This window comes from Solanum dulcamara, chromosome 1 (assembly GCF_947179165.1).
Source record: "Solanum dulcamara chromosome 1, daSolDulc1.2, whole genome shotgun sequence".
Taxonomy (NCBI): Eukaryota; Viridiplantae; Streptophyta; class Magnoliopsida; order Solanales; family Solanaceae; genus Solanum; species Solanum dulcamara.
Window position 1 is genome coordinate 9001679 of NC_077237.1, and position 25223 is coordinate 9026901.

General features: G+C 34.7%; 3 protein-coding genes across 5 annotated transcripts; 2 read left to right on the forward strand and 1 right to left on the reverse strand.

Moving 5' to 3' along the window:
- The first annotated feature begins 1397 nt into the window (after positions 1-1397).
- Positions 1398-4178, forward strand: LOC129901062 (G-type lectin S-receptor-like serine/threonine-protein kinase LECRK3). The gene has a single exon (XM_055976182.1). It carries the CDS (start codon positions 1437-1439, stop codon positions 3771-3773), a length of 2337 nt encoding a protein of 778 aa, XP_055832157.1. The 5' UTR covers positions 1398-1436; the 3' UTR covers positions 3774-4178.
- A 356-nt stretch (positions 4179-4534) lies between these two features.
- On the reverse strand, positions 4535-7910 carry LOC129901070 (polyubiquitin). Its single transcript, XM_055976193.1, has 2 exons — positions 7742-7910; positions 4535-6092 (listed from the first exon to the last, which is right to left on the reverse strand). The coding sequence occupies exon 2, from the start codon at positions 6090-6092 to the stop codon at positions 4716-4718; it is 1377 nt and encodes a 458-aa protein (XP_055832168.1). The 5' UTR covers positions 7742-7910; the 3' UTR covers positions 4535-4715.
- A 2763-nt stretch (positions 7911-10673) lies between these two features.
- Positions 10674-18590, forward strand: LOC129901082 (serine/threonine-protein kinase ATG1t). Of its 3 annotated transcripts, none has more exons than XM_055976208.1 (8): positions 10674-10955; positions 14402-14519; positions 14864-14922; positions 16424-16488; positions 16578-16671; positions 16740-16820; positions 16903-17014; positions 17096-18590. In XM_055976208.1, the coding sequence occupies exons 1-8, from the start codon at positions 10722-10724 to the stop codon at positions 17161-17163; spliced, it is 831 nt and encodes a 276-aa protein (XP_055832183.1). In that variant the 5' UTR covers positions 10674-10721; the 3' UTR covers positions 17164-18590. The 3 variants fall into 3 exon arrangements, with proteins under 3 accessions (XP_055832183.1, XP_055832176.1, XP_055832191.1); XM_055976201.1 differs by having other exon boundaries at positions 10680-10955; positions 14861-14922; XM_055976216.1 differs by having other exon boundaries at positions 10680-10955; positions 14861-14922; positions 16912-17014.
- Positions 18591-25223: the final 6633 nt, after the last annotated feature.

Below are 25223 nucleotides of genomic sequence, written 5' to 3' on the forward strand. Positions count from 1 at the left end.
TTTTGTTCGTTAATACCACCTTCGGTTTGCTGCATAGTACAAATGCAAATTTTACTTTTTGAAGCGTACTAAATTTTCTCTTTCCATCAATACCAAATTTGATTTAAAGAAAGGGAAAATTACAACAAATCTTTCTACTATATTACGTGGTATGGGTATAGTTTAAAATAATTATGGGTCGCAGCAAATATATTTACTCGGTATGACAAATCTTGTTGCCCGATATACAATATATCTGACCTCTTTTTATACTTCTTTTGAGTCGAGGGTCTCTCGGAAACAGCTGTCCTACCTTGATAGAAGTAAGGTCTGCGTACACTTTACCCTCCCCAGATCCCACGTTATGGGATTTCACTGGGTTGTTGTTGTTGTTGTATATCAGCTACCATTATACAATTTTTCTAACAAATATACATATACTATTCGACAGATATACATATACAATTTGACTCTCTCCTCCCTCTCTCGATCTCGCTCGCCTCTCTCTCAATCTCGCTTGCTAGATATATAAATACATATGTATACCAGTTACATATATACAATTTTTTAACAAATATACATATACAATTCGACATATATACAATTCGCTTCTCGTTTGCCTCTCTCCTCCTCTCTCTCGATCTCGCTTGTCAGATATACGGATACATATGTATACCAGTGTTTGTATATTTTGGTATATAAACAATTCGTGGGTATAGCGATTGTGTAATTCGCTACAGCTTTTGTACAATTCGCTATAACATTTGTATAATGGCAAAATTTATGTTTGCCATTATAAGTAATTAGGAAAACTATACTATATGGAGTAATTATGCTTAAAAGGTTTGTCATATCTGAAAATTTCCCTTAAAGAAATTTAATTATCACAGAATTATAATGCTCTACATTCAGTTAATAATTGGAACAATATAAAGATCTTGGGAAAGGCAAAGCTAAAATTTGAAGTTTATGAGTTTTGAAAGTAAATTTTTTTAAGTTATTTCGTTCTAAATTAATAACAGACGCATTCGTCCTACATGACAATTTTGTGTCCTATGTATATTGTGTCATGTAGGACACATGTGTTTACTTGTTCAATTTTATGCAAGTTTCAGTGCCTACTTGTACACATCCAAAATTAAAGGGCATAAATGTGAAATAACGTCAAATTAAAGGGCATATTTATGTTTTATGTCCATTCATAAAAAAATATCCAAGTGTAAATTTTGAAACCATTATTTCTTGACTAAAGACTTGTATAATATATTCTCAAAATTGACAGGACTCAATAATTTCCAAGTCTCCTCTGTAACGCGTCTTTTACTTAATTGGCATAAGTTGACTGGTCCGAAAGTCTTTGGATGCATCCAAGTTTTAGTTATAAATTGAATGTATTAACATATTAACGTCACAATTTTCTGATAAATCAAGAAGAAGAAAAAAACTAACTAAAATATATGGCTGTTTTGCTATGGTTACTAATCTTATGTGCATTTCTTGCAGTTGCATTAGCACAACAAAGGCAGTTTAATATAACTCTTGGCTCTTCTCTAACACCTAATACCAATTCATCATGGTTTTCGCCTTCCAGGCGCTTTGCCTTTGGGTTTTATGAACAAACAAATGGGTTTGCTGTTGGAATCTCAATCGTCGGTATGCCTAAGAAGACAGCAGTATGGACAGCAAACAGAAACAGTCCTGTTGTCTCTAGCAATGCAGTCTTGCTCTTAACTAATGATGGAAGACTCATTGTGCAAGTAGGAGGCCGAGAAATCAGTGTCACCGATAGCCCTGGGCAAGCTATTGCTTCAGCTTCCATGCTGGACACTGGCAACTTTGTGCTCTACAATTCTGATCACGATGTCATATGGCAAAGTTTTGACAATCCAACAAACACCCTTTTACCTGGTCAACATATATCAGCTGGACAAGAGCTGTTCTCGAGTGCTTCGGAAGCAGATGATTCATTTGGGATTTTCCGTCTCAAAATGCAAGGTGATGGGAACCTCGTTCAGTACCCTGTCAATACACCAGACACTGCCCCATATGCTTACTACTCAAGTGGCACCGATGGAGTAGGGAATAATGTTACACTGAATCTTGATGATGACGGCCACCTCTACTTGCTCAATTCCACTAAAAGTCTAAGAAATATAACCAGAGGAGGCTACCCTAGAAAAAGCACCATCATCTATATGATGAAAATTGATGCTGATGGTATTCTTCGAGTTTATTCACATTCTCTGAATCAACAGAACAGCTCCGCGATATGGTCATCAACAAATGATAGGTGTATTCCAAAAGGCCTTTGCGGGCTTAATGGTTATTGTACCAATATAGATGATCAAGTTAAATGTTTGTGTCTTCCGGGATTTGATTTTGTAATGCCAGGAAATTGGACCGCCGGCTGTGAAAGGAATTTTACCGCGGAAACCTGTCGGTTAAAGGAGAACACTTCCAAATACTATGCCATGAGACCAGTTGTAAACACAGGATGGGAAGATAGTACTTATGTTACTTTGGACACAACAACCAAAGAAGATTGTGAACAAGCCTGTCTACAGGATTGTAACTGTGAGGCTGCTTTCTTCAATGACAACAAGTGTAGAAAGCAAAGGTTGCCTCTGAGGTATGGAAGGAGAGACATGGGTAATTCCAATATAGCATTGGTCAAGGTGGGCATTAACGTGTTAGCCGATGAAGCGCTGCCTAATCAGATTGAAGAAACAAAAGGCAAAAAGCTAAGGATAGACATCCTAATTGCCGGAATTACATTGGCTGTTTTTGCTTTGTTGGTGTTAGGCATCTCTGGATTCCTCATTCACAGAAATCATGTCTGGACTTACAGGAAAATCCAGGAGAGTAGAAGTGTTCAGTTATTCGAGGATGTTGCTCCACGAGCATTTTCCTATGCAGAACTAGAGCAGGCAACCAGTGGCTTCAAAGAAGCACTAGGGAGGGGAGCATTTGGAACAGTATTTAAAGGGATTTTGGCGGAAGACCAGAAAGTGATAGCTGTTAAGAGATTAGACAAAGAATTGGTAGAAGGGGAAACAGAGTTCCAGACTGAAATGAAAATCATTGGAAGGACACATCACCGAAATCTAGTCCGCCTCCTTGGTTATTGCTTAGATGGATCAAGCAGGCTTCTGGTGTATGAGTACATGAGCAATGGGTCACTCACAGACGTACTTTTTACACCAGAAAAAAAGCCCACATGGGAGGAAAGGTGTGGCTTCGCTCGAGATATTGCAAGGGGCCTCCTATATTTGCATGATGAGTGTGACACACAAATCATCCATTGCGATATAAAGCCTCAGAACATACTCATGGATGATCAGTTCTGTGCAAAAATATCTGACTTTGGAATGGCCAAGCTCTTAAAGAAAGACCAAACAAGAACCTACACAGGGATAAGAGGGACCAGAGGCTATGTTGCACCAGAATGGCACCGAAATCTGCCAGTGACAGTGAAAGCAGATGTTTACAGTTTTGGTGTCGTCCTAATGGAATTGATCTGTAGGCGGAAGTGTGTAGATTGGAGCCTTGATGAAAATGAGTCAATTCTTGAATACTGGGTTTACAATTGCTTTGATACAGGAGAGCTAGATAAACTAGTCGGGGACGAGGAGGTTGATAGAAGACAATTCGAGAGAATGGTGAAAATAAGCATCTGGTGCATTCAAGACGAACCATCACTTCGCCCTTCAATGAAGAAAGTTTTACTGATGTTGGAAGGGACAGTAGATATTCCAGTGCCTCCTAGTCCTACTTCTTTTTTAAGTGCCATATAGTTTTAAACTTCTTCACTTTTTGGTTTTTGGACTTCAAGTTTCAAGTATCCCAACTTTCCCATAGAGAGCAGAGTACTTTATCATAATTCTATTCAAATTTCTACATCACTATCCACCTCTTGTAGCCACCAATTAACAGAACTACATGAATTTATCTTCCGCTATGGTATCTCAAGGCTTATGTTTCCATATTAACACTTCTCTTCAAATTTACATGTAGTACAATGAAACTATATTTTTTGCCAAGTGACTGACCTTTTAAGTGGCAACAACCACCATTGTAATATTTGAATTGTAAATACTAGTTTAGGAGACTTACGGGGTTTCTCCGTAGCATAAGCCCACGACTCATTTCATGTCACCGATAGTCGGAAGTCCTCACAAAAGGGATGAACTCCCTTACTCCACAGCCTAGATATCCTTTAGGAATGCAGAGAGTTTTTCTCCTCCTATACGCTTTTTTTAAAATTAAAAAAAAAAAATCTTGCAAAATATTTAGTGAACCTATTACAATAAGGTCCTTATGCCTACCTTTTAATAAAAGAAATATACTACAAAACAAATAAGACTGCGTAGATCAAGGGTAGAACTCTTCACTATTAGCAGAATTTTACCACACCACCACCATAATACTGTTTTGCAAAAAAGAACTACTGGGTTCTCAAACTGTCAAACATGGCTTCTTTTTTTCCTGTCCTGTACCTGCATGGTGGGGTGCGTGCATGCGTGTTAAGTTCACAATGTATCTGAGAGAGTGAAGATCACCAACACATTTTTCGGCTAATCTTTATTTATTTAGGTTGCAGCAAAAACAACAGAACATAACACAGTATGAGGTCTCTTAAGATAAAAAACTATAACGGAAACACAAAGTCTTGAAACAAAACAACAAAGCAACCATTGACACAACCATCATGAAATCACCATTAGTGCGCATGAAATTCAGAAGTCTCCACCACGGAGCCTGAGGACAAGATGAAGAGTAGACTCTTTCTGGATATTGTAGTCTGCAAGGGTGCGGCCATCCTCAAGCTGCTTACCAGCAAAGATGAGCCTCTGTTGATCTGGTGGAATCCCTTCCTTGTCCTGTATCTTTGCTTTCACATTGTCAATAGTATCTGAGCTCTCCACCTCCAATGTGATTGTCTTCCCAGTCAGTGTCTTCACAAAGATCTGCATCCCTCCTCTCAAACGCAACACCAAATGGAGAGTTGACTCCTTCTGGATGTTATAGTCTGCAAGAGTCCTCCCGTCCTCAAGTTGTTTACCAGCAAAGATCAAACGCTGCTGGTCTGGGGGAATACCCTCCTTGTCTTGAATCTTTGCTTTGATGTTGTCAATTGTATCTGAACTCTCAACCTCCAACGTAATTGTCTTCCCAGTCAAAGTCTTGACAAAAATTTGCATGCCACCTCTAAGACGAAGAACAAGGTGCAGGGTTGATTCTTTCTGAATGTTGTAATCTGCCAAGGTCCTTCCATCCTCAAGTTGCTTCCCAGCAAAGATCAACCTCTGCTGGTCTGGAGGAATACCCTCCTTGTCTTGGATCTTTGCCTTAACATTGTCAATAGTATCTGAACTCTCAACCTCCAAAGTAATTGTCTTCCCTGTCAATGTCTTAACAAATATTTGCATGCCACCCCTCAGACGAAGAACAAGATGTAAGGTTGACTCTTTCTGAATATTGTAGTCGGCCAGGGTCCTTCCATCCTCAAGTTGCTTGCCGGCAAAGATCAGTCTCTGCTGGTCTGGAGGAATCCCTTCCTTATCCTGAATTTTCGCCTTCACATTGTCAATTGTATCTGCACTTTCAACTTCAAGGGTGATAGTCTTTCCAGTAAGTGTCTTGACAAATATCTGCATACCACCACGAAGGCGGAGGACAAGGTGAAGGGTGGACTCCTTTTGGATGTTGTAGTCAGCAAGAGTTCTACCATCTTCAAGTTGTTTCCCGGCAAAGATCAGCCTCTGCTGGTCAGGGGGAATGCCTTCCTTGTCCTGAATTTTAGCTTTGACATTATCAATGGTGTCTGAGCTCTCGACCTCAAGAGTTATAGTCTTTCCTGTCAGAGTTTTAACGAAGATTTGCATTCCACCACGGAGACGGAGGACAAGATGGAGGGTAGACTCCTTTTGGATGTTGTAGTCAGCAAGTGTTCGGCCATCTTCAAGCTGTTTCCCAGCAAAGATCAGCCTCTGCTGATCAGGAGGAATGCCTTCCTTGTCTTGAATCTTAGCTTTGACATTATCAATGGTATCAGAACTCTCGACCTCAAGAGTGATGGTCTTTCCGGTGAGCGTCTTAACAAAGATCTGCATCTGAAAAATATTGAAGCACACAACTGTCAAACTAGCAGCTTTGGAAGTTCAAAGAGAAAAGAAAAGTTCTGCAAGTTCTCCTACAGCAGCGAACTACCGCATAATAGGAACTCTCATAGCTTGCAGACGAATCCTAGAACTTATTTAATTCAGAACCAGGTCATCCCAAGAAACAAAGTGAAGCTAAAGTTAAGCATATCAAACCAAAGGCAACTTAGGAGAGTATAAGGAAAAATATCCTAATTGATTAGAAACCATAGAAAGTGCAAAGCAACATCTCCAAGAAGTCAACTAATTACACTACCAGAGAGCCACCAGAAGACGAGAACAACCAAATAAAGAAGATAAATAGATCTAACATCAACCAAATAAAAAAATATCATCTAATTTCAGAATTCTTTATTAACAAATCAAATCCAGTGCACCTGCATTTTTACAAAACAAACCAATAAACACATAGAAGCAGATCCAAATCTACATAAGCCAAACTATATTTCTAATTCATTGAGTGATACATGTACAGAGAAACCCACAATTGGATACATCGCAAATCAAATCAAGTTCACAATCCAGTAAAATCAGAAAAGAATTACGAATTGCCCGCACAAAAATAAAAACATTCCAAAAAAAACCTCACATCAATAAGAGTTGACAAACAAAAAACAACAAATCAAGAAAAAGCTGTAATCTTCAGTGCTACTAAAAGTTTCAAAATCTAGTTCAATTTGTTCACAAAAATCCTAACATAGGACACAATTAATGAAACCTGGAAACTTCTAATTTTTATTAAATCGCGAGTAAAAATAGATAAATTCCAAGGCTATAAAATCATCAACAGAAAAGGCATGCATCATCCATTTAACATAGTTCTCATTTTGATCACAAAAATCCCTAGATAGGACGTCCACAAATATAATCAAACCTGGAAACTTGAACAATTTCAAATAGAACCAGAAATGGAGCAACTTGACAAAATTCAAGACTATAACATCATCAACATTAAAAAAGCATGTATCATCCATTAAAGATAGTTTGCAAATTGATTAATTTTGATCACAAATATCCCTATATAGGCCATAATTAATCAAACCAGGAAACTTGAACAATTTCTATTTAAATAGACCCAAAAGTCAACCACATGGACGAAATTCAAGGCTATAACACATTATCAATAGAAAAAGCAAGCATCGTCTGATTAACATAGTTCTCAAATTGATTAATTGTGATTACAAAATTCCCTAGATAGGACACAACTAATCAACCCTGGAAACTTTAACAATTTCTAAAAAATAGAAACCAGAAATCGAGCAAATCAACGGAATTCAAGGCTATAACATCACCAACAGAAACGGCAAGCATCATCCATTTAACATAGTTTTCAAATTGATAATTTTGATCATAGAAAACCCTAGATGACACAATTAATCACACCGTACACTTTAACAGTTTCTATTCAACGAAATAACATCATCAACAGATAAAAAAAACATGCATCATCCATCCTAAAAAGTTCTCAAATCGATTAATTCCGAGCAGATCTGATCGATAAACAGGTAAAATCTGTTCATATATTTACAATATAAACTAAGTTTGCGTAAATCTGAACCTCTTAAACAAACGATTGAATTGAAAGAAGAAAAGATTATTACCTTGAGAAGAAGAAGTAACGCTAGAGGAGATTGATTATCGAGAGAATTGAAGGAAGAGGAGGTGCTTTTCTTGAGAGAAGTTGCGCTAGAGAAGAAAGATGAATTTGGGGATTAGGTAGAAAGGGGGACATTTGTATTTATAACAACAGAGAGAGAACTTATGGGCCTCATGGCTCAGCGCTTACGCAATTTCTTCGGATATCTTAGAAGATACGGTTACGCAATTTATTAGATCCTAGATGCTTCTCCTCTTTCCAAACAAAATTAATTTTTTAAATTTTGTTGGTCAATTCAAACATAATTTAATCGAAAAAGACTTGAATATATTCTTCTATTATTTTCTATTGTTCAAATTTATTTTTATTATATTATTTGGTTATATGAGCATTTATTGTCAATCAAAATTTCATATATACTCCTAACTTAACAGATTGGACATGTGGAGGTTAGAGAATGAAAAATTCAACCTAAATTAAATAAGATTTATTTTGTTTCGTCACTAATCCGTTAAAAAATTTACTCTCAATTAAATTTTTTAAAACTTAATAAACATTTTAAAAGAAACAATGAGACACTTTTGGATGTTCTTGTCTCATTGGAAGGATTCGATAAGTTGATGAAATTTAATCATGTCAATTAGCATAAGTATTTCAATTTATATGTCATGCATTTATTAATCGTCTTTCTTGTAAATTTCTACATTATAATATTTTATTAATTTTTATATTATTAATTTATAATAACTTATTTTTTGAATCAAAACTATCCTTAATAGTATTTATATGCATATTAGATGTTTGACTTTATTTAACATGTTCTATTTTTAAAAAAAATGAATGAAAATGGCCTTTAAGCAAACAAAATGGGTCTTGGCATGTCATTTTTCATTTAAAATATATTGTTGTTACTTTTTAGACTAAGGTTCAATTATTTCAAATAAATCTTAAGAATATTAATATTGATATCCCCTCATTTTTCTCATTAAAATCATATACTTAAACTTTTTCTAAGGACTATTATTACTCTTTATCCATGTCCAAATTGAATTCATTGCCATGGTGGATGATTATTTCTTTCCATGTTACTTACAACACAAATATTTTGAATATTTAAAAAGTAAAGGAATGAGCATTAGGCACCTTTCATCTTTTTCCTTTTTTTTTTCTATAAATTTGTAATAAAATTACGATCAATTAATAACATGATAATTATTTTTAATCGTATCAAACACAATAAAAAAATCTATTAAAAAATATTATAGTAATATCTTCGTTAACTAAAAAGAATTTCAATTTTTACTAGTATGATTCGAAAAAGAAGAGATTACAACTATTTAAAATAAATGAATGTGGCCTAATGGCTAAAACTATAATATAATAACAAAATAATCTAAATAAATAGATCTTTTGAGATTGCTACACAAATTTCTCTAGAAAGTCCCAAACATGATCTTGACAATAATTTCTTTTCTTAAATTTTTTTTAGAGACCTCTATCCATGTTTAGCTCATCACGGTGACCTTTTTTGTAGCTTATGATATTAAATTTATTTATTTATTTTTAATTTTCTTATAACAATTTTATAATAGGAAAATGGTCAAAAAAAATTAAAATTATGTGAAATGAATAAAAATGTTCTCCGTTTATAGTTTGATCAAAAATATCATTGTCGTCAATACTTTGGTTCAAAAATGTCATTATTGTTATTTAATAAATCAAAAATGCTCTTTTTCTAAATAAATATATCATTTATTTTCTTTTTTAGCATATTCTTTTTCTAATAATATTTTTTTATTAGCAAATGTTTATCCTACGTCAATTCAAAAAAAAAAATATTTCTTATTTTATTATAAATTTATGGTTATCTAAATAAAAATTAATGATGGGTTTAATATGATCTTATATATATGACATATATTATCTGTTAAAAGGATACGATATGCTATTTTAATTAATAAAATGGGATTAAGAAGAAAAAAATTATTTTCCTACATTATATTAGTTAAAGTGGTTTTAAAAGAGACAAAACAAAAAAAGGGTTCTTTAAAAACAACATTTTTATTAGGAACTTGATATGTTTAAAAGAAAGAAATAATATATTTATTCAAAAAATGATAATTTTGACCCATTTAGTAACAATAAAGATATTTCTATTCTAAACTAACAATGACAAAATCATTTTTGAACCACAGTACAAACGAAGAACATTTTTTTGTTTATTTCACATAATTTAAGAATATTTTAAAATATTTTTTCTTTTATAATTTATTTGTCATTAATATAAAAATAGTGTGAACTAACTAATTTACCCTTTATAAACATCATTTTAAAAGAATTAATATCCATTCTTCTTCCATCTATTACTTCGAAAAATTGAAAGAGTTTTTCTAAAATTGCTGAAATTCAACTTCTATGCTCACTTAACAAATATCATAATCCCTTTCAAGTAAATCTTTACCATATGCATACTTGCATATTATCAACATATTTTTTTTCTAATGGAACGAGCAATAAAAGATATTTTGGAGATATAATTTCAAAATTGAATCTTTACGTGAATATCAAATGTGATTAATTAATAAATTAATACGAGTATCAAATAAATAGGGGACTCAATGAGAACATAAATGAGCAACCACGTTCAAATTAAGAATTAGTGACATTATATCATAGAAAAAAAAAGGTATCAAAGTGTGGATGGAAGAACTAATTAGTATTAATACGAATTGTGGTGCAGTTATCGAACTGTTTAATATTTAATTATAGGTCTCAGATTTGAGTCTTATGTATGGATTTTTTTTTATTGGGACGCTACCCCAAATGAACTTTAAAGTGCGCAATTTAAATTTAATCGGGGTTCCATGATCTCCGAACATCGAATGGAAAAAAAATAAAATAATTAAGAGCTTGGAAGAAATAATAGAAAAAATATTGGCTCCTAATATTATTTGCAAAAGAAAAAGCGCAGAGAGAGTATACAAATGGAAGCTGATCGTCCGACGATCGGAGAGTACAAGCTTACGTGTAAGCTCGGCGGCGGCTCATCGTCGACGGTGTGGAAAGCCGAGCAGCGGACGACCGGAAAAGTGGTGGCACTGAAGCAAATCGACCTCCTCAGGCTCACTCGCCAACTCAAGAATTGCTTGGACTGTGAACTCAGCTTCTTGTCTTCTGTTGAACATCCAAATATCATTCGCCTATTCGATTTCTTTCAGGTTTTGTGGTTCTTTCTCTTTAATATCAATAAAATTATCCAATTTCGCATTTTGGGATTTTTTCGCTTACATTGATTTATGGTTTTCTACAACTCTTGTAAATGGAATTTGGGAGTACCATTTGGTTCAAAGGGAAAATGTAGTATGGCTATGTGGGCAGGTGACTAGGTGTACATTATGAGGAGTTCCAATCTTGCTGATGAGCCAGATTTACTATTTGAGTGGACAAGGTAAAAGGAGGCCAAGAGGGGAACAACTGATTTCTCAGATATCCCCCCAAAAAATAAAATAGAATACGTCGTTCTTGTTTGATAAGATGGAAACTAACTGCATTAGTGGTTTATATTCAACTCTCATTGTGTCCCAAATGTGTGATTTTGTTGTGGGCTTGTATGATATGAACCGTTTAACCTGATTTAGGTTAAAATTAGTGTTCTGTAATGGGGATAAGTGTGTGGTTTTTCTTAAATGGAACTAGTGTGTAGTTAATGGATAGACTATTCACTAGCAAAATCACCAACTTTGATTTAGTAAAAGGTGACTTTGATCAGTTAGCTAGCAGCTTCTTATCAAAATTATCAATGTCTGTGGCTCTGTGCAGCTTATCAAAAATGAAACAAAAAAAATCAAATTATGTTCAGAAATTCCAAAACCAAACAGATCGGCAAATGCATCTTGTTCAAACTTTAGATGTTGTTGCGAAAAGAATTCGAGTATCCAACACAAATAGGCAATGGGCAGAGTAGTCCAGGACATTATAGACGCCTTTGGAAATCCTTACACAACTAATGAGGGACAAGTGCATCCTCTAATACCCTCTTGCATGTGTAACCTGGTGCTTGGGCCTACACGGGGATTAAATATTTTTATCTTTTGTTTTTTGGAGAAGTTTGAAGAGTGGACCTACTAGAGAGAGATCAAGCTCAACAGGCCAAAGAGTGGGCTTGGATCTGAGAAGAGAGTAAGAAGTGGACTTGGAGAAAAGTTTGCGGCTAAATGGGCTGAATTGAGAGAGAGAGAAACATAAAGAGGTTTGATGGGATGAGTTGAGAGAAAAGCTCATGTTCTTGGGTTTATGTGTGGGTTTATTTATTTATTTTGTCTTTTTTCTTGGAGAAGATTGGAATGGACCTGCTGGAAAGAGAGAGTGATCGAGCTCATCAGGCTGAAGAGTGGACTTGGAACTGAGTGGAGAGTACGCTCACCGGGCGTAGGAGTGGGCCTGAAGCAAAGTTTGTGGCTCGATGTGCTGAATTGAGAGAGAAGCACAGAGAGACTCGATGTGCTGAGTTGAGAGAAGCCTAGAGCATTTCTGTAGGTAGAGAGAAGTGGTTGTTCCAAACAGACTTACCAAAGTCTGGCTTTGATGTGACATGTGAGCATCTAATACAAAACCTTAAGGCAATGGGTGGAGTAGCCCAGAACATTATACACTCCTTTGGGAACTCGTACACAACCCATGATGGACAAGTGCATTCTCTAATCGATGCAAGTAGAAATAGACTAGCTAGCATGCTAATGCCAAAGTGCCTGTGATATGTAGGTTTTCATTCTATCTTTGAGTTATTGGTAGTGTGTGTGCCTGATTTCTGTGTACATGTGAGGCTTGAAGTTTCTATGCAGAGGGCTGACATAGCAGATTAATAATTCAAAATATTTGTTTCTCATGTTTAGACTATTCTCTTTATGTGTAGACCGTTTCTCCTGCATTTCAATATGAAGGTACATAGGTTACAGTACCCAGAGTTCTTGCTATGTTTATTTCTTTTAGCTATGTAGCTGTCCCTCTTGAAGGTTGTGTTGTTTTAAATTAAATCCAGTAACTACTTAAGTTTAGATCTTGCGAAGTTTCACTAATTAGGAGATTGTGAGCCTGTTTGGATTGGCTTTTGGCTTATGACTTATAAGCCAAAAGCCATAAGTTAGAATTTCTAACTATGACTTTTGGCTTATTTTTGTTATTTTGGCTTAAAAATAAGTGCTTATAAGCACTTTTTAACTTTACCCAAACACTTCAAAACTGCTTAAAAGCTATTTTGGCTTAAAAGCACCTAAAGGCACTGTGTAATTTTATGTAGTAACTGGTGTCTTAAAAAAGGAACTAGATTCTCTTCAAATCTTAGTTGATCCTTTTGCCTTCGGGGACATCTTTGCATTCCTTTTGTTATATTAAAATAGTCTTGATTCTTGCTCTTTCTCTTGCCTAAAGGAACTTGAGAGTTGTATGAACTGCTGCTTTTCACAATGTTTTTCTTTGATAAGTCAAAAATTGCATTTGGAAATACCAAGTAGTGTCAATAGTATGTACAAATTGTTTATACGGTTAAACCCGAGTCATCCACGTTCATCTTGGAAGTTTGTCCTGCTATCTATACAACATGGTCTTCTTTCTTTGCACAAGAAATACAAGTTCGTTTAGCAATGTTAACCCTTTTGCACTCCTGGATTCTGTTGGAGTAACGGTAACCTAATTTTTTCTTTTCATTGTAGAGCTTATATTTTTCCATTATCAAATGGAGGATGAAATTTGTCCCAGCCAACAGTCTGGTTAGGATAAATTAAACAATAACCTCATTTAAATTTCATCTGAGGCCAACATTATACAAACTAAAAATAAAAAAAATTAGAAATTCTCTATATTTTCTACCGGCAAAGAATCGCTAACAGGGCTAAGAAAACTTCTAGAAAGCATAGACCTGAAGCAAATATATCAACATGACTAAAATATATTCCCAACTAACTGGTATAATATCTCATAGAATGTCTTTGATAAATTTAAAAGGATTCAAGGTGAGTGTTTTTTTCTCTTTGACTTCACGCGATAATTGAGGATATCTTGACCTTTGTTGCACCAGATTATTTCTTTATATTGGTAGATTTGTTACTTTTTGATGCAATTGAAGTAGTGGAGGTGAACTCACAGCTTGATATGGAAACATGTTGACTGAGATAGTGTTCAAGCAAATAGAATTTGTTGGCCTGGTGTTCCAGTTATTCTGACTAAGTCCTTTGTTTCTTGTCATCACAGTCTATTCTAGAACTCATAAGTGAAAAAAGATAATGAGTTGATCTTTTCCATATTTATACTTCTTTTGGATAAAGTAAATAATTTTATTAATGTGGAAAATTCCCGAATACAAGCTGAATGCAAAAAAAGGTAGAGAACCTACACAATAATATTTTTTGTCGGAACGTATACAATAATATAGTTCTCTACAAATGTCATTCAGTCTTCTATTCAGATAGGAACTTCAGGGGTGCACCAAAAACTAACTAGGAATGAGAGGCTCTCCTTCAATGCACAAAATCAATCCTTGTTGACATGCATCAATGTATGGCTTGTTTATGTTTGACTTGCAAAAGTTGATTCATTAGGAAGAAGAATTAGTGCAATAATATAATCATTGTATGATTTCTTAATTTGAGAAAACTACTTTATCCCTCAGGCTGAAAATTCTATTTTCCTTGTCTTGGAGTTTTGTGCTGGAGGGGATCTGGCTGCTTATATTCGGAATCATGGCAGAGTTCAAGAAGGTGTAGCTAGAAAATTTGTGAAACAGATTGGTAAGTTTTTGTTTAGAGCTCTTCTTCACTACTCCCTCCGTCCCATATTATATGAGTTAGTTTGACTTGGCACAGAGTTTAAGAAAGAAAGAAAGACTTTTGAAATGTGTGGTCCAAAATAAGTGATAGATGTTTGTGTGGCTATAAATCATTTCATTAAGGGTAAAGTAGGCATTTTAAAGTTAAACTATTACTTAATATAGAAACGTGTCATTCTTTTCGAGACGGACTAAAAAGGAAAGTGAGTCATATAAAATGGGACAAAGGGAGTATTTCTTTTTCTTATCATGTTGTCCTTGCTCATTTTTTGTACACTTGATGTCATTCTGGTTGCGATATAGTAGGAGCTGGCCTAGAGGTACTGAGAATGCACCAAATCATCCACCGTGACTTGAAGCCAGAGGTATAAGTTTTTGTTTCTTATGATGTTAAATTGAATACATTTCAATATGCACATTCTAGATCTATAAACTGGGTTTAGCTTCTTCCAGCACAGAGGACTTTTTAGGTAGGGTCGTATGCAACAAAACCCAAGGATGGTTGCTAATGAAGCATGGGTAATACTTGTGAACATGCATAAAATAAACAAACTTTAAACTGCTAAAACTTTAAGGGGTTGTTTGGTAGAGTGTATAAGAATAGTACTGAATAGATGTGTTAGTAGTGCTGGGATCTAAGTTGTGTGGACTCTTCACTTTCAATGCCGCACCCGTGTCGGATTCTCCAAAAATATACTACTTTTGGAGAATCCGACACGCACCCGGTAGACTTTTTTTGAAGAGTCCGATCAACATAGGCTGAGATTAGTTATATTGGGATTATTTCTTATCCACTGTTTGATTTGGTGTATTAAGGACAATTTTGTCTTTAACCATGCTTATTCATGTATTGATAAACTTTGTATTGCTAATACCATAGTTTGCTATGTATTTGTTATACACCCTATAATATTGAAAATCTTACCAAAGAAAGGATTAAATAATACCATGGCTAATACATGTATTATTTTCTCTAATACATCCTACCAAACAACTTCTTGAAATAGAAGTATACTCACTATTTTTCTCCCAAGATATAATACATCTTTGATTTAATTTGCTATTGCACTATATCATTATGCAGTTTTTTATTGCTTAGTTTGCACGTAACAGTGGGTAAAACTTGATGCATCAACAATTTTTCCAAATGAACCAAGCTTGGTTTAGGTTGTTGAAATCTCTAGGTTTAGTTTCTTTTTTTCCCTTCATTTTGCATAAGTCAATTGTCTGAAATGTTATTTTCTCCAACTAACATTTCATACTCCTATTATTGTCTTGAGCTGATATTCCAATCCCTTTCGTCGGCTGAGGAGCTGAATGTGTATGATACAAATGCGAGGTGTACTTCAGTTTCGGAATTTTAAAAAAATGTAACTTAGGAAAAGGTTTTGAAAAGGGGAAAGGAAGTTTGAGAAATATAAGTAGGGCCTAATTCTTGAGATACAGTGAAGAAGGGAATGAGGAAGCGTGAAAATGCCTAAAGTAGGAGAAATTGTGTCCAAAAGATAGCAATATGTATCTATGAGAAGAAATGAATAAAGAGTCTCCTAACACACAATCTACAAAAATTTAGTACACCAGCATAATAAATCTACAAGTGGGCCACATAATTTCAAAATTCTTTACCCGATAATCTTTTTGGTTTTGGTTTTGCAAGTTTGTATTTGTTACTGCTTAATTAAAAAAATAGTATCTATTCATCATTGTTCTCTTCTTTTTCTTGTTGAATTTTGCTACCTTTGAACACTTATGCTCAAAATACATGATGCTTATCTTCTTCTTTTTTGTGTCTAATAATATTCTAATTTATTTCAGTTACCATTATTAAAAAAAAGGTAGTTCTAACTTAGTTCATTTCTGGTTCAGAACATTCTTTTATCAACCATGGAGAATGACCCGATTCTTAAGATTGCTGATTTTGGTCTCTCAAGGTAAAGAATATGATATGGAATTATCAAACAGGGAATGTCAAGTGCTTGGCATCATTAACAATCTCTGAATCTTTTTATTCTTGGAGCAGAATGTTAAATCCGAATGACCTTGCAGAAACAGTTTGTGGGTCTCCTTTTTACATGGCTCCAGAAATTCTACAATTTAAAAAATATGATGACAAGGTTAGAACTAATTACTCTACAACTATGTTACGCAGATTAGTCAAACTGACATGTATTCTCTTGAATAGGTTGATATGTGGAGTCTGGGTGCAATTCTTTTTGAACTACTTAATGGTTACCCTCCCTTCCGCGGTAGAAGTAATGTTCGGGTAATAGCATTTCTCCAATGCAAAGGCCTAGCTCTGTTTGTTAGTTCACTGTCTTCAACTATTTATATTTTTGAAAAAATAGATACTGCAGAATATCAAGGCATCTCTACGTCTTCCTTTCTCTGAGCTGATTCTTCCTCAGTTGCACCCGGGTTGTGTTGACTTGTGCTCAAGATTATTGTCTATTGATCCAGGTCTGCAGATTTCTGCACTCAATCTCATTTGTATTATCTTCCTATCTCATTAAAGTTTGATAAATCTCCTTATATTTGCAGAGAAACGGATCTCTTTTAAAGAGTTTTGTCAACATGACTTTTTGAAGATAGACGAAAGGGAGAGATGAGAGGTTCTGTTAGAGGTCAAAAACAACTGGATATCTCACTGAGCAGAAGTGCTCACCAGTTTAATCATCAATGTATAAAAGTGGATTCCGTTTTTCCATTATCACCTTAGTGAGATCAGCTTCTCTTTTTTCCTGCTGATTACTCCAGGCTAGTCACCAGTCGATCAGTTTTGAATCATGTAAAGGACAGAAATCAACACTATCCCTTTTGCTTCATTTGTCTGTAAATTCTCATGTACAACCTGATAACAATTGTACATCCTAGTTCTCTTTCCACAGACGATTAAGTCAGGTTTTACCCTTCTAATAACTAGCTTCAGTAGCTTCGAATCCTAAACTACTTACAGTCTCATGCTTTCAATACTTTCATCTTTGGCCATCAGAATTAAAGGACAAATAAATGGCTTTCTCCAAATTCTTCAAATTGATCATATCAAGCTGGGAAAATTTCTTCAGTACAACCAGCGGCCGTGTCATTTGTCTCCAAAACCATCTAAATTCTCCTTCCTCAAAAATTTTCATCATTCCTTGATTAAATGGAATTTATGAAATTCCTTCAACTCTTGGGCAGCTGTAATTTGCTGAAACATTTAAAGTGCTCAGTGCACTAGTCCCCTTATCCAATATGAAACTTGTTCTTCCATTTTTTTTCTCCAAAATCAGAAAATGAAGTCTTTAAGAAGGTTGGCTACACTTTGACTTGAAATGCAACAAAAGGTTCTCTTTCTGGATGTTGAGCATGAAAATTGAGCATCTTGCAGCATCATTTACTTCAATTTGGCTGGGGAGTGTGGAGTGAGAACAGTGCTTTTTATATTGGGTTTCTGTGTATTGACTTATATACTGCCTTGAATGGATGATCGGATGAATCCTAATCCAATCGTCTCCCTACTTGTGGGACTCTGTAAGACACTGCTGTGAACTAAGAGAGAAGTTTTACCCAAAGGGTGGAAGTCACTTCTTTTATCATATGGTTTCCATTTCACTTCTCCATGAGTTCAAGGGGTTCATGGTGCTAGGGAAACCAATTCAGCGAAACTGATGCCAACCTGTAAAAGGTATTTGTAATCTTCTGCTCTTCAAGTTGGAGCTCAACAACAATCTCCAAATGCAGTCGAAGGGGCATTTCAAGTTGGCATATGGCTCTGCCACCACACCTAAGAAGAGTATCATCATATGATCCCTCCAGTCGTCTGGATGTATACCTTGAGTTTATGTGGTTTTACTATTAGAAGGTGTCACAGACATCCCATTTCTTGAGTCTCCAGTCGTTTGTTAGTTTTTTTTATGCCAAGTGAAAGAGTTTCTAATTATGTACTATATGTCAGTTGCTTGTACAGGAGTATTTGTATGCATTGGCATGTCTTAGGGATGTTAATGCATCTTATATGAATCAACTTTTCTTATCAAGGTAGTTAAATGTTGAATTCTTGTGTGATGTACATTTTAACCATATAAATATGCACAAAAAATCACAGCTAACGGGAAGACACTTGTATTGGTTCAGGCAGCTACACTTTTATTGTCAGTCTTTTGCACTACTCTTAATTACAATGTTATGTCTTTTTGAATTCAAAGTATACATTCACTGAAATGTTTCTCTGGGGTAATTCAGTGGAATATTAACAGTTTCATACATGTTATGTATTATCAAATCTTCTATATCTCACCAACAAGAATTGTGGTGGAGTGGTAAGTACTTTTTCATCCTTAGATATTCTATATGTAAATATTTGCTTAATGCTTATTTTTTTTCTTTATTTGTTTTTAATATTCACCTTCATAACTAATATCTAATTGTTAGAAAGTTAGTGGATGTTTAGTGGATGTTTTATTTTATATAAGTGGGGCTCACTCATAAGTGGGCAACCTACTGATTTCCTCTCTTTCTAGCCTATCTTTTGCCTATATATTGCAGGCATGTAAATGAAGTGTAGTACGTATCGAAATACAAAATATTTTGCATATTCTGCTCTTCTGTTCTGCTTCCTTTCTCCTATTATCTTTGTTCTCCTCTTTACCTTCTATTTGTTGTTTTGCCAATTTAATTCACAACAAGCTTTTGCCAATTTAATTTACAATACGTTATCAGCACGAAGCTCTGCTATTTATTCAAGGTAACAAAAGTGGTAAGAATTTTATTTAAATTTATTTTCATAAAATGGCAAATATTTCAAAAATTGAATTTACTGCTCTTGATATCTCTGGAAAAGGCTACTCATCATGGGCACTTGATGCCGAAATTCATTTAGAATCAATGGGTCTGGCAGACACCATTAAAGATGACAATATGGCATCCAATCAAGACCGTGCTAAAGCCATGATATTTCTCCGTCACCATCTTGACGAGGGGCTAAATTACAATATCTCACATTAAAATACCCCCTTAAATTGTGGAAAAATTTAAAAGAAAGATATGACCACCTGAAGTTGGTCATGCTTCCACAAGCTCGTCATGATTGGCTAAATCTAAGATTAATGAATTTCAAAAATATAACTGAATATAATTCTGCTTTATTTAGAATTATAGCTCAGTTAAATTTATGCGGAGAAGAGATCACTGAGCAAGATAAACTTGAAAAGACATACTCCACATTTTCACCCGCGAATATACTCCTGCAGCAGCAATATCGCGAAAAAGAATTTAAAAAATATTCTGAATTACTTTCTCACCTTCTTATTGCTGAAAGACATAATGAACTATTAATGAAAAATCATGATAGTCGGCCAGTTGGTTCTTTGTCACTCCCTAAAGTGAATCAGGCAAATTCTAACCAACGAGAAAGAGGCCATGGCCCCAGTCGTGGTCGTGGTCGTAGTCAAAGAAGAAATTTTAATCATGATGCTCGGCTAGCACCGAGAAATAACCAGCAATATAAAAGGCAGGGTAAAAAGCCAGAAGCTTTACCGAAGAATAATTCAGAAACAATATGTCATAGATGTGGAGGTGTGGGGCACTGGTCGAGGATTTGTCGGTCGTCAAAACGTCTGGTTCAGCTATATCAGGAATCATTAAAAAGGGCAGAAAATAATCCAGAGATAAATTTTATCTCTGAAGATAATATTGAGCCCATGCATTTGGATGTAGCTGATTTCTTTAATTTTTCAGACGAAAATATGAATATTGACAGGACTAATAATATGTAAATATTTTTTTATCTGTATTGAATATAATATTTGTATTTTTCTAATCAATGTAAATAAATAAAATTTGTGTAATATACCATGTGTTAATACGTATTTTATTTCTTATTGAAGAAAATATGAAAATGCCTCGAATCTTGTTTGGATCAATGATAAATCACGAGGATATTTGTGTAATTGATAGTGGAACAACCCATGCTATATTTAAAGACGAGAAATATTTTTCCAATTTGCTTAGAAGAAAAGCTAATGTTAATACAATATCTGGTAATTCAAAAAAGATAGAAGGCTCCGGAAGAGCTACTATAATTATGTTTAAGGGGACAAAAATTGTTATAGAAAATGCACTATTTTCTTCTAAATCCCCAAGAAACTTGTTAAGTTTTAAAGATATCCGCAGAAATGGATATCATGTTGAGACACTAAATGAAATGAATATTGAATATCTTGGTATAACCAAGAGTGTCTCAGGCCAGAAATATATTTTGAAAAAATTACCAACTCTGTCATCTGGCCTATATTATGCAAAAATTAGTGCAATTGAAGCACATATGATCGTAAACCAGAAGTTTACTGATCCAAATACATTTGTGCTATGGCATGATCGAATAGGTCATCCTGGATCAATAATGATGAGACGAATTCTTAAAAATTCAACTGGACATCCGTTAAAGAACCAGAAGATTCTTACAAATGATGAATTTTCATGTGCTGCTTGTTATCAAGGCAAATTAATTGCCAGACCATCGACCCTGAAGGTTAGCATCGAATCTCCTGGCTTTTTAGAGCGTATACATGGAGATATATGTGGACCTATTCATCCACCTAGTGGATTGTTTAGATATTTTATGATCCTAATAGATGCATCATCTAGATGGTCTCATGTGTGCCTGTTATCATCTCGCAACCTGGCGTTTGCGAAGTTGTTAGCACAAATAATAAGATTGAGAGCGCAATTCCCAGATTATCCTGATAATGCTGGAGAATTTACATCCCAAGCATTTAATGATTATTGCTTATCAATTGGAATAAAAATTGAACATCCTGTTGCTCATGTTCATACTCAAAATGGCCTTGCAGAGTCATTTATAAAGCGCCTACAATTGATAGCAAGACCTCTACTAATGAAAACAAAATTGCCAATTACTGTTTGGGGTCATGCTATCTTACATGCAGCAGCACTTGTACGTCTCAGACTGACACATTATAATAAATACTCTCCGTCGCAATTAGTATTTGGTCATGAACCAAATATAGCCCATTTAAAATTTTTTGGTTGTGCGGTATACGTGCCTGTAGCACCACCACAACGTACAAAAATGGGCCTTCAACGAAGGTTAGGCATATATGTTGGGTTTGACTCACCCTCTATAATTCGATACCTTGAACCGTTGACTGGAGACTTATTCACTGCTCGATTTGCAGATTGTCGGTTTGATGAAATAATTTTTCCGCCATTAGGGGGAGAGAAAAAGGAACCCGAAAAAGAAAAAGAAATTGCGTGAAAAGTTTCATCACTATCACATTTTGATCCACGTACCCGCACATGTGAGCAGGAGGTCCAGAAGATCATCCACTTGCAGAAAATAGCAAATCAAATGCCAGATGCATTTACTAATTTTAAACGGAAAACTAAGTCACATATCCCTGCAGTGAATGTACCTATCCGAATTGATGTCCCAAAAGGACCATCTACTAGTATCATAGCTTCTGAATCCCAAACACGCCTGAAACGTGGTAGACCATTAGGATCAAAAGATAAAAATCCTAGAAAGAGAAGAATGAGAAATAATAAAAATGATACTACACAAGAACCTCCTAAAGAAGGTCAAGATTTGAGTACTCCTGATATTTCTGAAGAAATCAGTGAATCCGAGACTCAAGTGAATGAAGAATTTTCAATAAGTTCTACCAGTGATGAGATAAATCTAGATCGATCTAAAATCATGGTTGATAATGTTTTTGCATATAATGTTGCACTTAACCTCATGCAAGATAGTGAAAGTCTTGAGCCTAAATCCGTCGAAGAATGTCGACGTAGATGTGATTGGCCAGAATGGCAAAAGGCAATTCAATTAGAATTAAACTCACTTGCTAAACGTGAGATTTTTGGACCTGTAGTCCAAACCCCTGAAGGTGTGAAACCAGTTGGATATAAATGGGTTTTTGTACGGAAACGAAATGAGAGAAATGAAATTGTAAGTTATAAGGCACGCCTTGTTGCACAAGGATTCTCTCAAAGACCCGGAGTCAACTATGAAGAAACATATTCACCTGTTATGGATGAAATAACATTTCGATATCTCATCAGTCTAGCTGTACATAAAAATCTTGAAATACATCTAATGGATGTAGTTACAGCTTACCTTTATGGTTCACTTGATAATGAAATTTACATGAAAATCCCAGAAGGATTAAAATTGCGTGAAGCATGTAATAAATCTCGGGAGATGTACTCAATAAAACTGCAAAGATCATTATATGGTCTGAAACAATCAGGGCGCATGTGGTATAATCGCCTAAGTGAGTACTTAATAAATGAAGGCTATATTAATGATGTAATTTGTCCATGTGTTTTTATTAAGAAAACGGAATCAGAGTTTGGCATACTCGCCGTTTATGTTGATGACATAAATCTCATTGGAACCCCTGAAGAGGTCCAAAAGGCAATTGAATATCTAAAGAAAGAATTTGAAATGAAAGACCTTGGAAAGACAAAACTTTGTCTAGGTCTGCAAATTGAACATTTAGCAGACGGAGTTTTTGTTCATCAATCTGCCTACACTGAGAAAATCTTAAAAAGATTTTACATGGACAAAGCACATCCATTAAGTACTCCAATGGTTGTTCGATCACTTGAAGTGGAAAAGGATCAGTTTCGACCTCCAGAAGAGGATGAAGAAATTCTTGGTCCTGAAGTACCATATCTCAGTGCTATTGGCACACTTATGTACCTTGCTAACGCAACTAGGCCTGATATAACATTTTCTGTCAATTTGCTAGCAACGTATAGTTCATCCCTAACGCGAAGGCATTGGAACGGTATCAAACATATTTTGCGATACCTTAAGGGTACTATTGATATGAGTTTGTTTTATACTAACAAAGGTTGCGCAGACCTTATTGGTTATGCAGATGCAGGTTATTTATCAGACCCACATAAAGCTCGATCTCAGACAAGTTATCTGTTTACATACGGAGGGACTGCTATATCATGGCGATCTACAAAGCAGTCCATTGTTGCTACTTCTTCAAATCATGCTGAAATAATAGTAATTCATGAAGCAAGTAGAGAATGTGTGTGGTTGAGATCGATGATACAGTTCATCAAAGAAAGATGTGGTCTAGAAAATGATGTTAAAGTATCCACAGTTATATTCGAAGACAATGCCGCGTGCATAGCTCAATTGAAAGGTGGCTTCATAAAAGGAGACAGAACGAAACATATTTCACCAAAATTATTCTTCACACATGATCTACAGAAGAATGGTGATATAGATGTACAACAAGTTCGTTCAAGTGATAATCCCTCAGATTTATTCACAAAGGCATTACCAACATCAACTTTTGAGAAATTAAGATATAAAGTTGGAATGCGTCGTCTCCAAAATATCAAATGAAGTTTTCATCAGGGGGAGTAAAATACGCGCTGCACTCTTTTTTCCTTAACCATGGTTTTGTCCCACTGGGTTTTCCTAGTAAGGTTTTTAATAAGGCAGCAATTAAGGCGTATTACCAGATATGTAGACACAACATCTATGGAGGCACATTACACGTGGACATCCAAGAGGGAGTGTTAGAAAGTTAGTGGATGTTTAGTGGATATTTTATTTTATATAAGTGGGGCTCACTCATAAGTGGGCAACCCACTGATTTCCTCTCTTTCTAGCTTATCTTTTGCCTATATATTGCAGGCATGTAAATGAAGTGTAGTACGTATCGAAATACAAAACATTTTGCATATTCTGCTCTTCTGTTCTGCTTCCTTTCTCCTATTATCTTTGTTCTCCTCTTTACCTTCTATTTGTTGTTTTGCCAATTTAATTCATAACAAGCTTTTGCCAATTTAATTTACAACACTAATTACTTATTCAATTAACACCTTATGTTTTTCATATTCATAAACCTCCAAATATTTAATTTATAACTTTAAAGATATCTTTCGGTATTACTCCATTTTTATCTATATAAATTCATCTTTTTTGTTTCATGAGACCCCTTCCCAAGGTTATCTTTTCATTTAATAGTTGAAGTAGTGAAACACTTATATCAGTATTATGCTATTTGATTCATGCTTTAGTTTGACTTGATGAGGAGGACTCTTGAATTTTGACTGTTTTGGGAGAAAGTGTCGAGAATTCAAAAAATTTATGGGTCCCCCCCCATGATATTGTTATGATTAAAGTCTTAAGAAGGATCTATGTTGTATTTTTTTTCTTTGTTTATTTTTGTTTTCTTTCCGTTAGACTTCTTTAAGTTAATTTTCTATGACTTTCTAATTGTAGTAAGTTTGTATTTTTATTTGGGCTCAAATTAGTCATTTGTGACTTTATTAGAAATTTGCTAATTTTTAACCAAAATTTAAAATTTACAGTTGGTTCCTTAAAAGAAATTAATTGTAAACATTAAAATATACCTCTCATTTGGTGTTTCTAATCAAACTTTGAAAGTTTAATTCACAATTGTTGCATTGTATTACTCATTATATATATATATATATATATATATATATATATATATATATATATATATATATATATATATATATATACATAGAATTTTAATCGTTCTAATAGATCTATAAAAATAAACATGAAATAGACGTTCACGCACGTGTTCAGAAACTAATAAGAACAAAAAAGGAGAAGCTCAGGTTTTGATCTAAAGACTCGAATAGATATATCGATCTCCCAAAA

Bases quoted from the DNA above. Each gene is read 5' to 3' on its own strand.
- LOC129901062 (XM_055976182.1), top strand. From the start codon at position 1,437: ATGGCTGTTTTGCTATGGTTACTAATCTTATGTGCATTTCTTGCAGTT.
- LOC129901070 (XM_055976193.1), bottom strand. From the start codon at position 6,092: ATGCAGATCTTTGTTAAGACGCTCACCGGAAAGACCATCACTCTTGAG.
- LOC129901082 (XM_055976201.1), top strand. From the start codon at position 10,722: ATGGAAGCTGATCGTCCGACGATCGGAGAGTACAAGCTTACGTGTAAG. The intron at 16,672-16,739 runs GTTAGAACTAAT...TCTCTTGAATAG, and splicing joins TTAAAAAATATGATGACAAG to GTTGATATGTGGAGTCTGGG. The intron at 16,821-16,902 runs GTAATAGCATTT...TTGAAAAAATAG, and splicing joins GCGGTAGAAGTAATGTTCGG to ATACTGCAGAATATCAAGGC.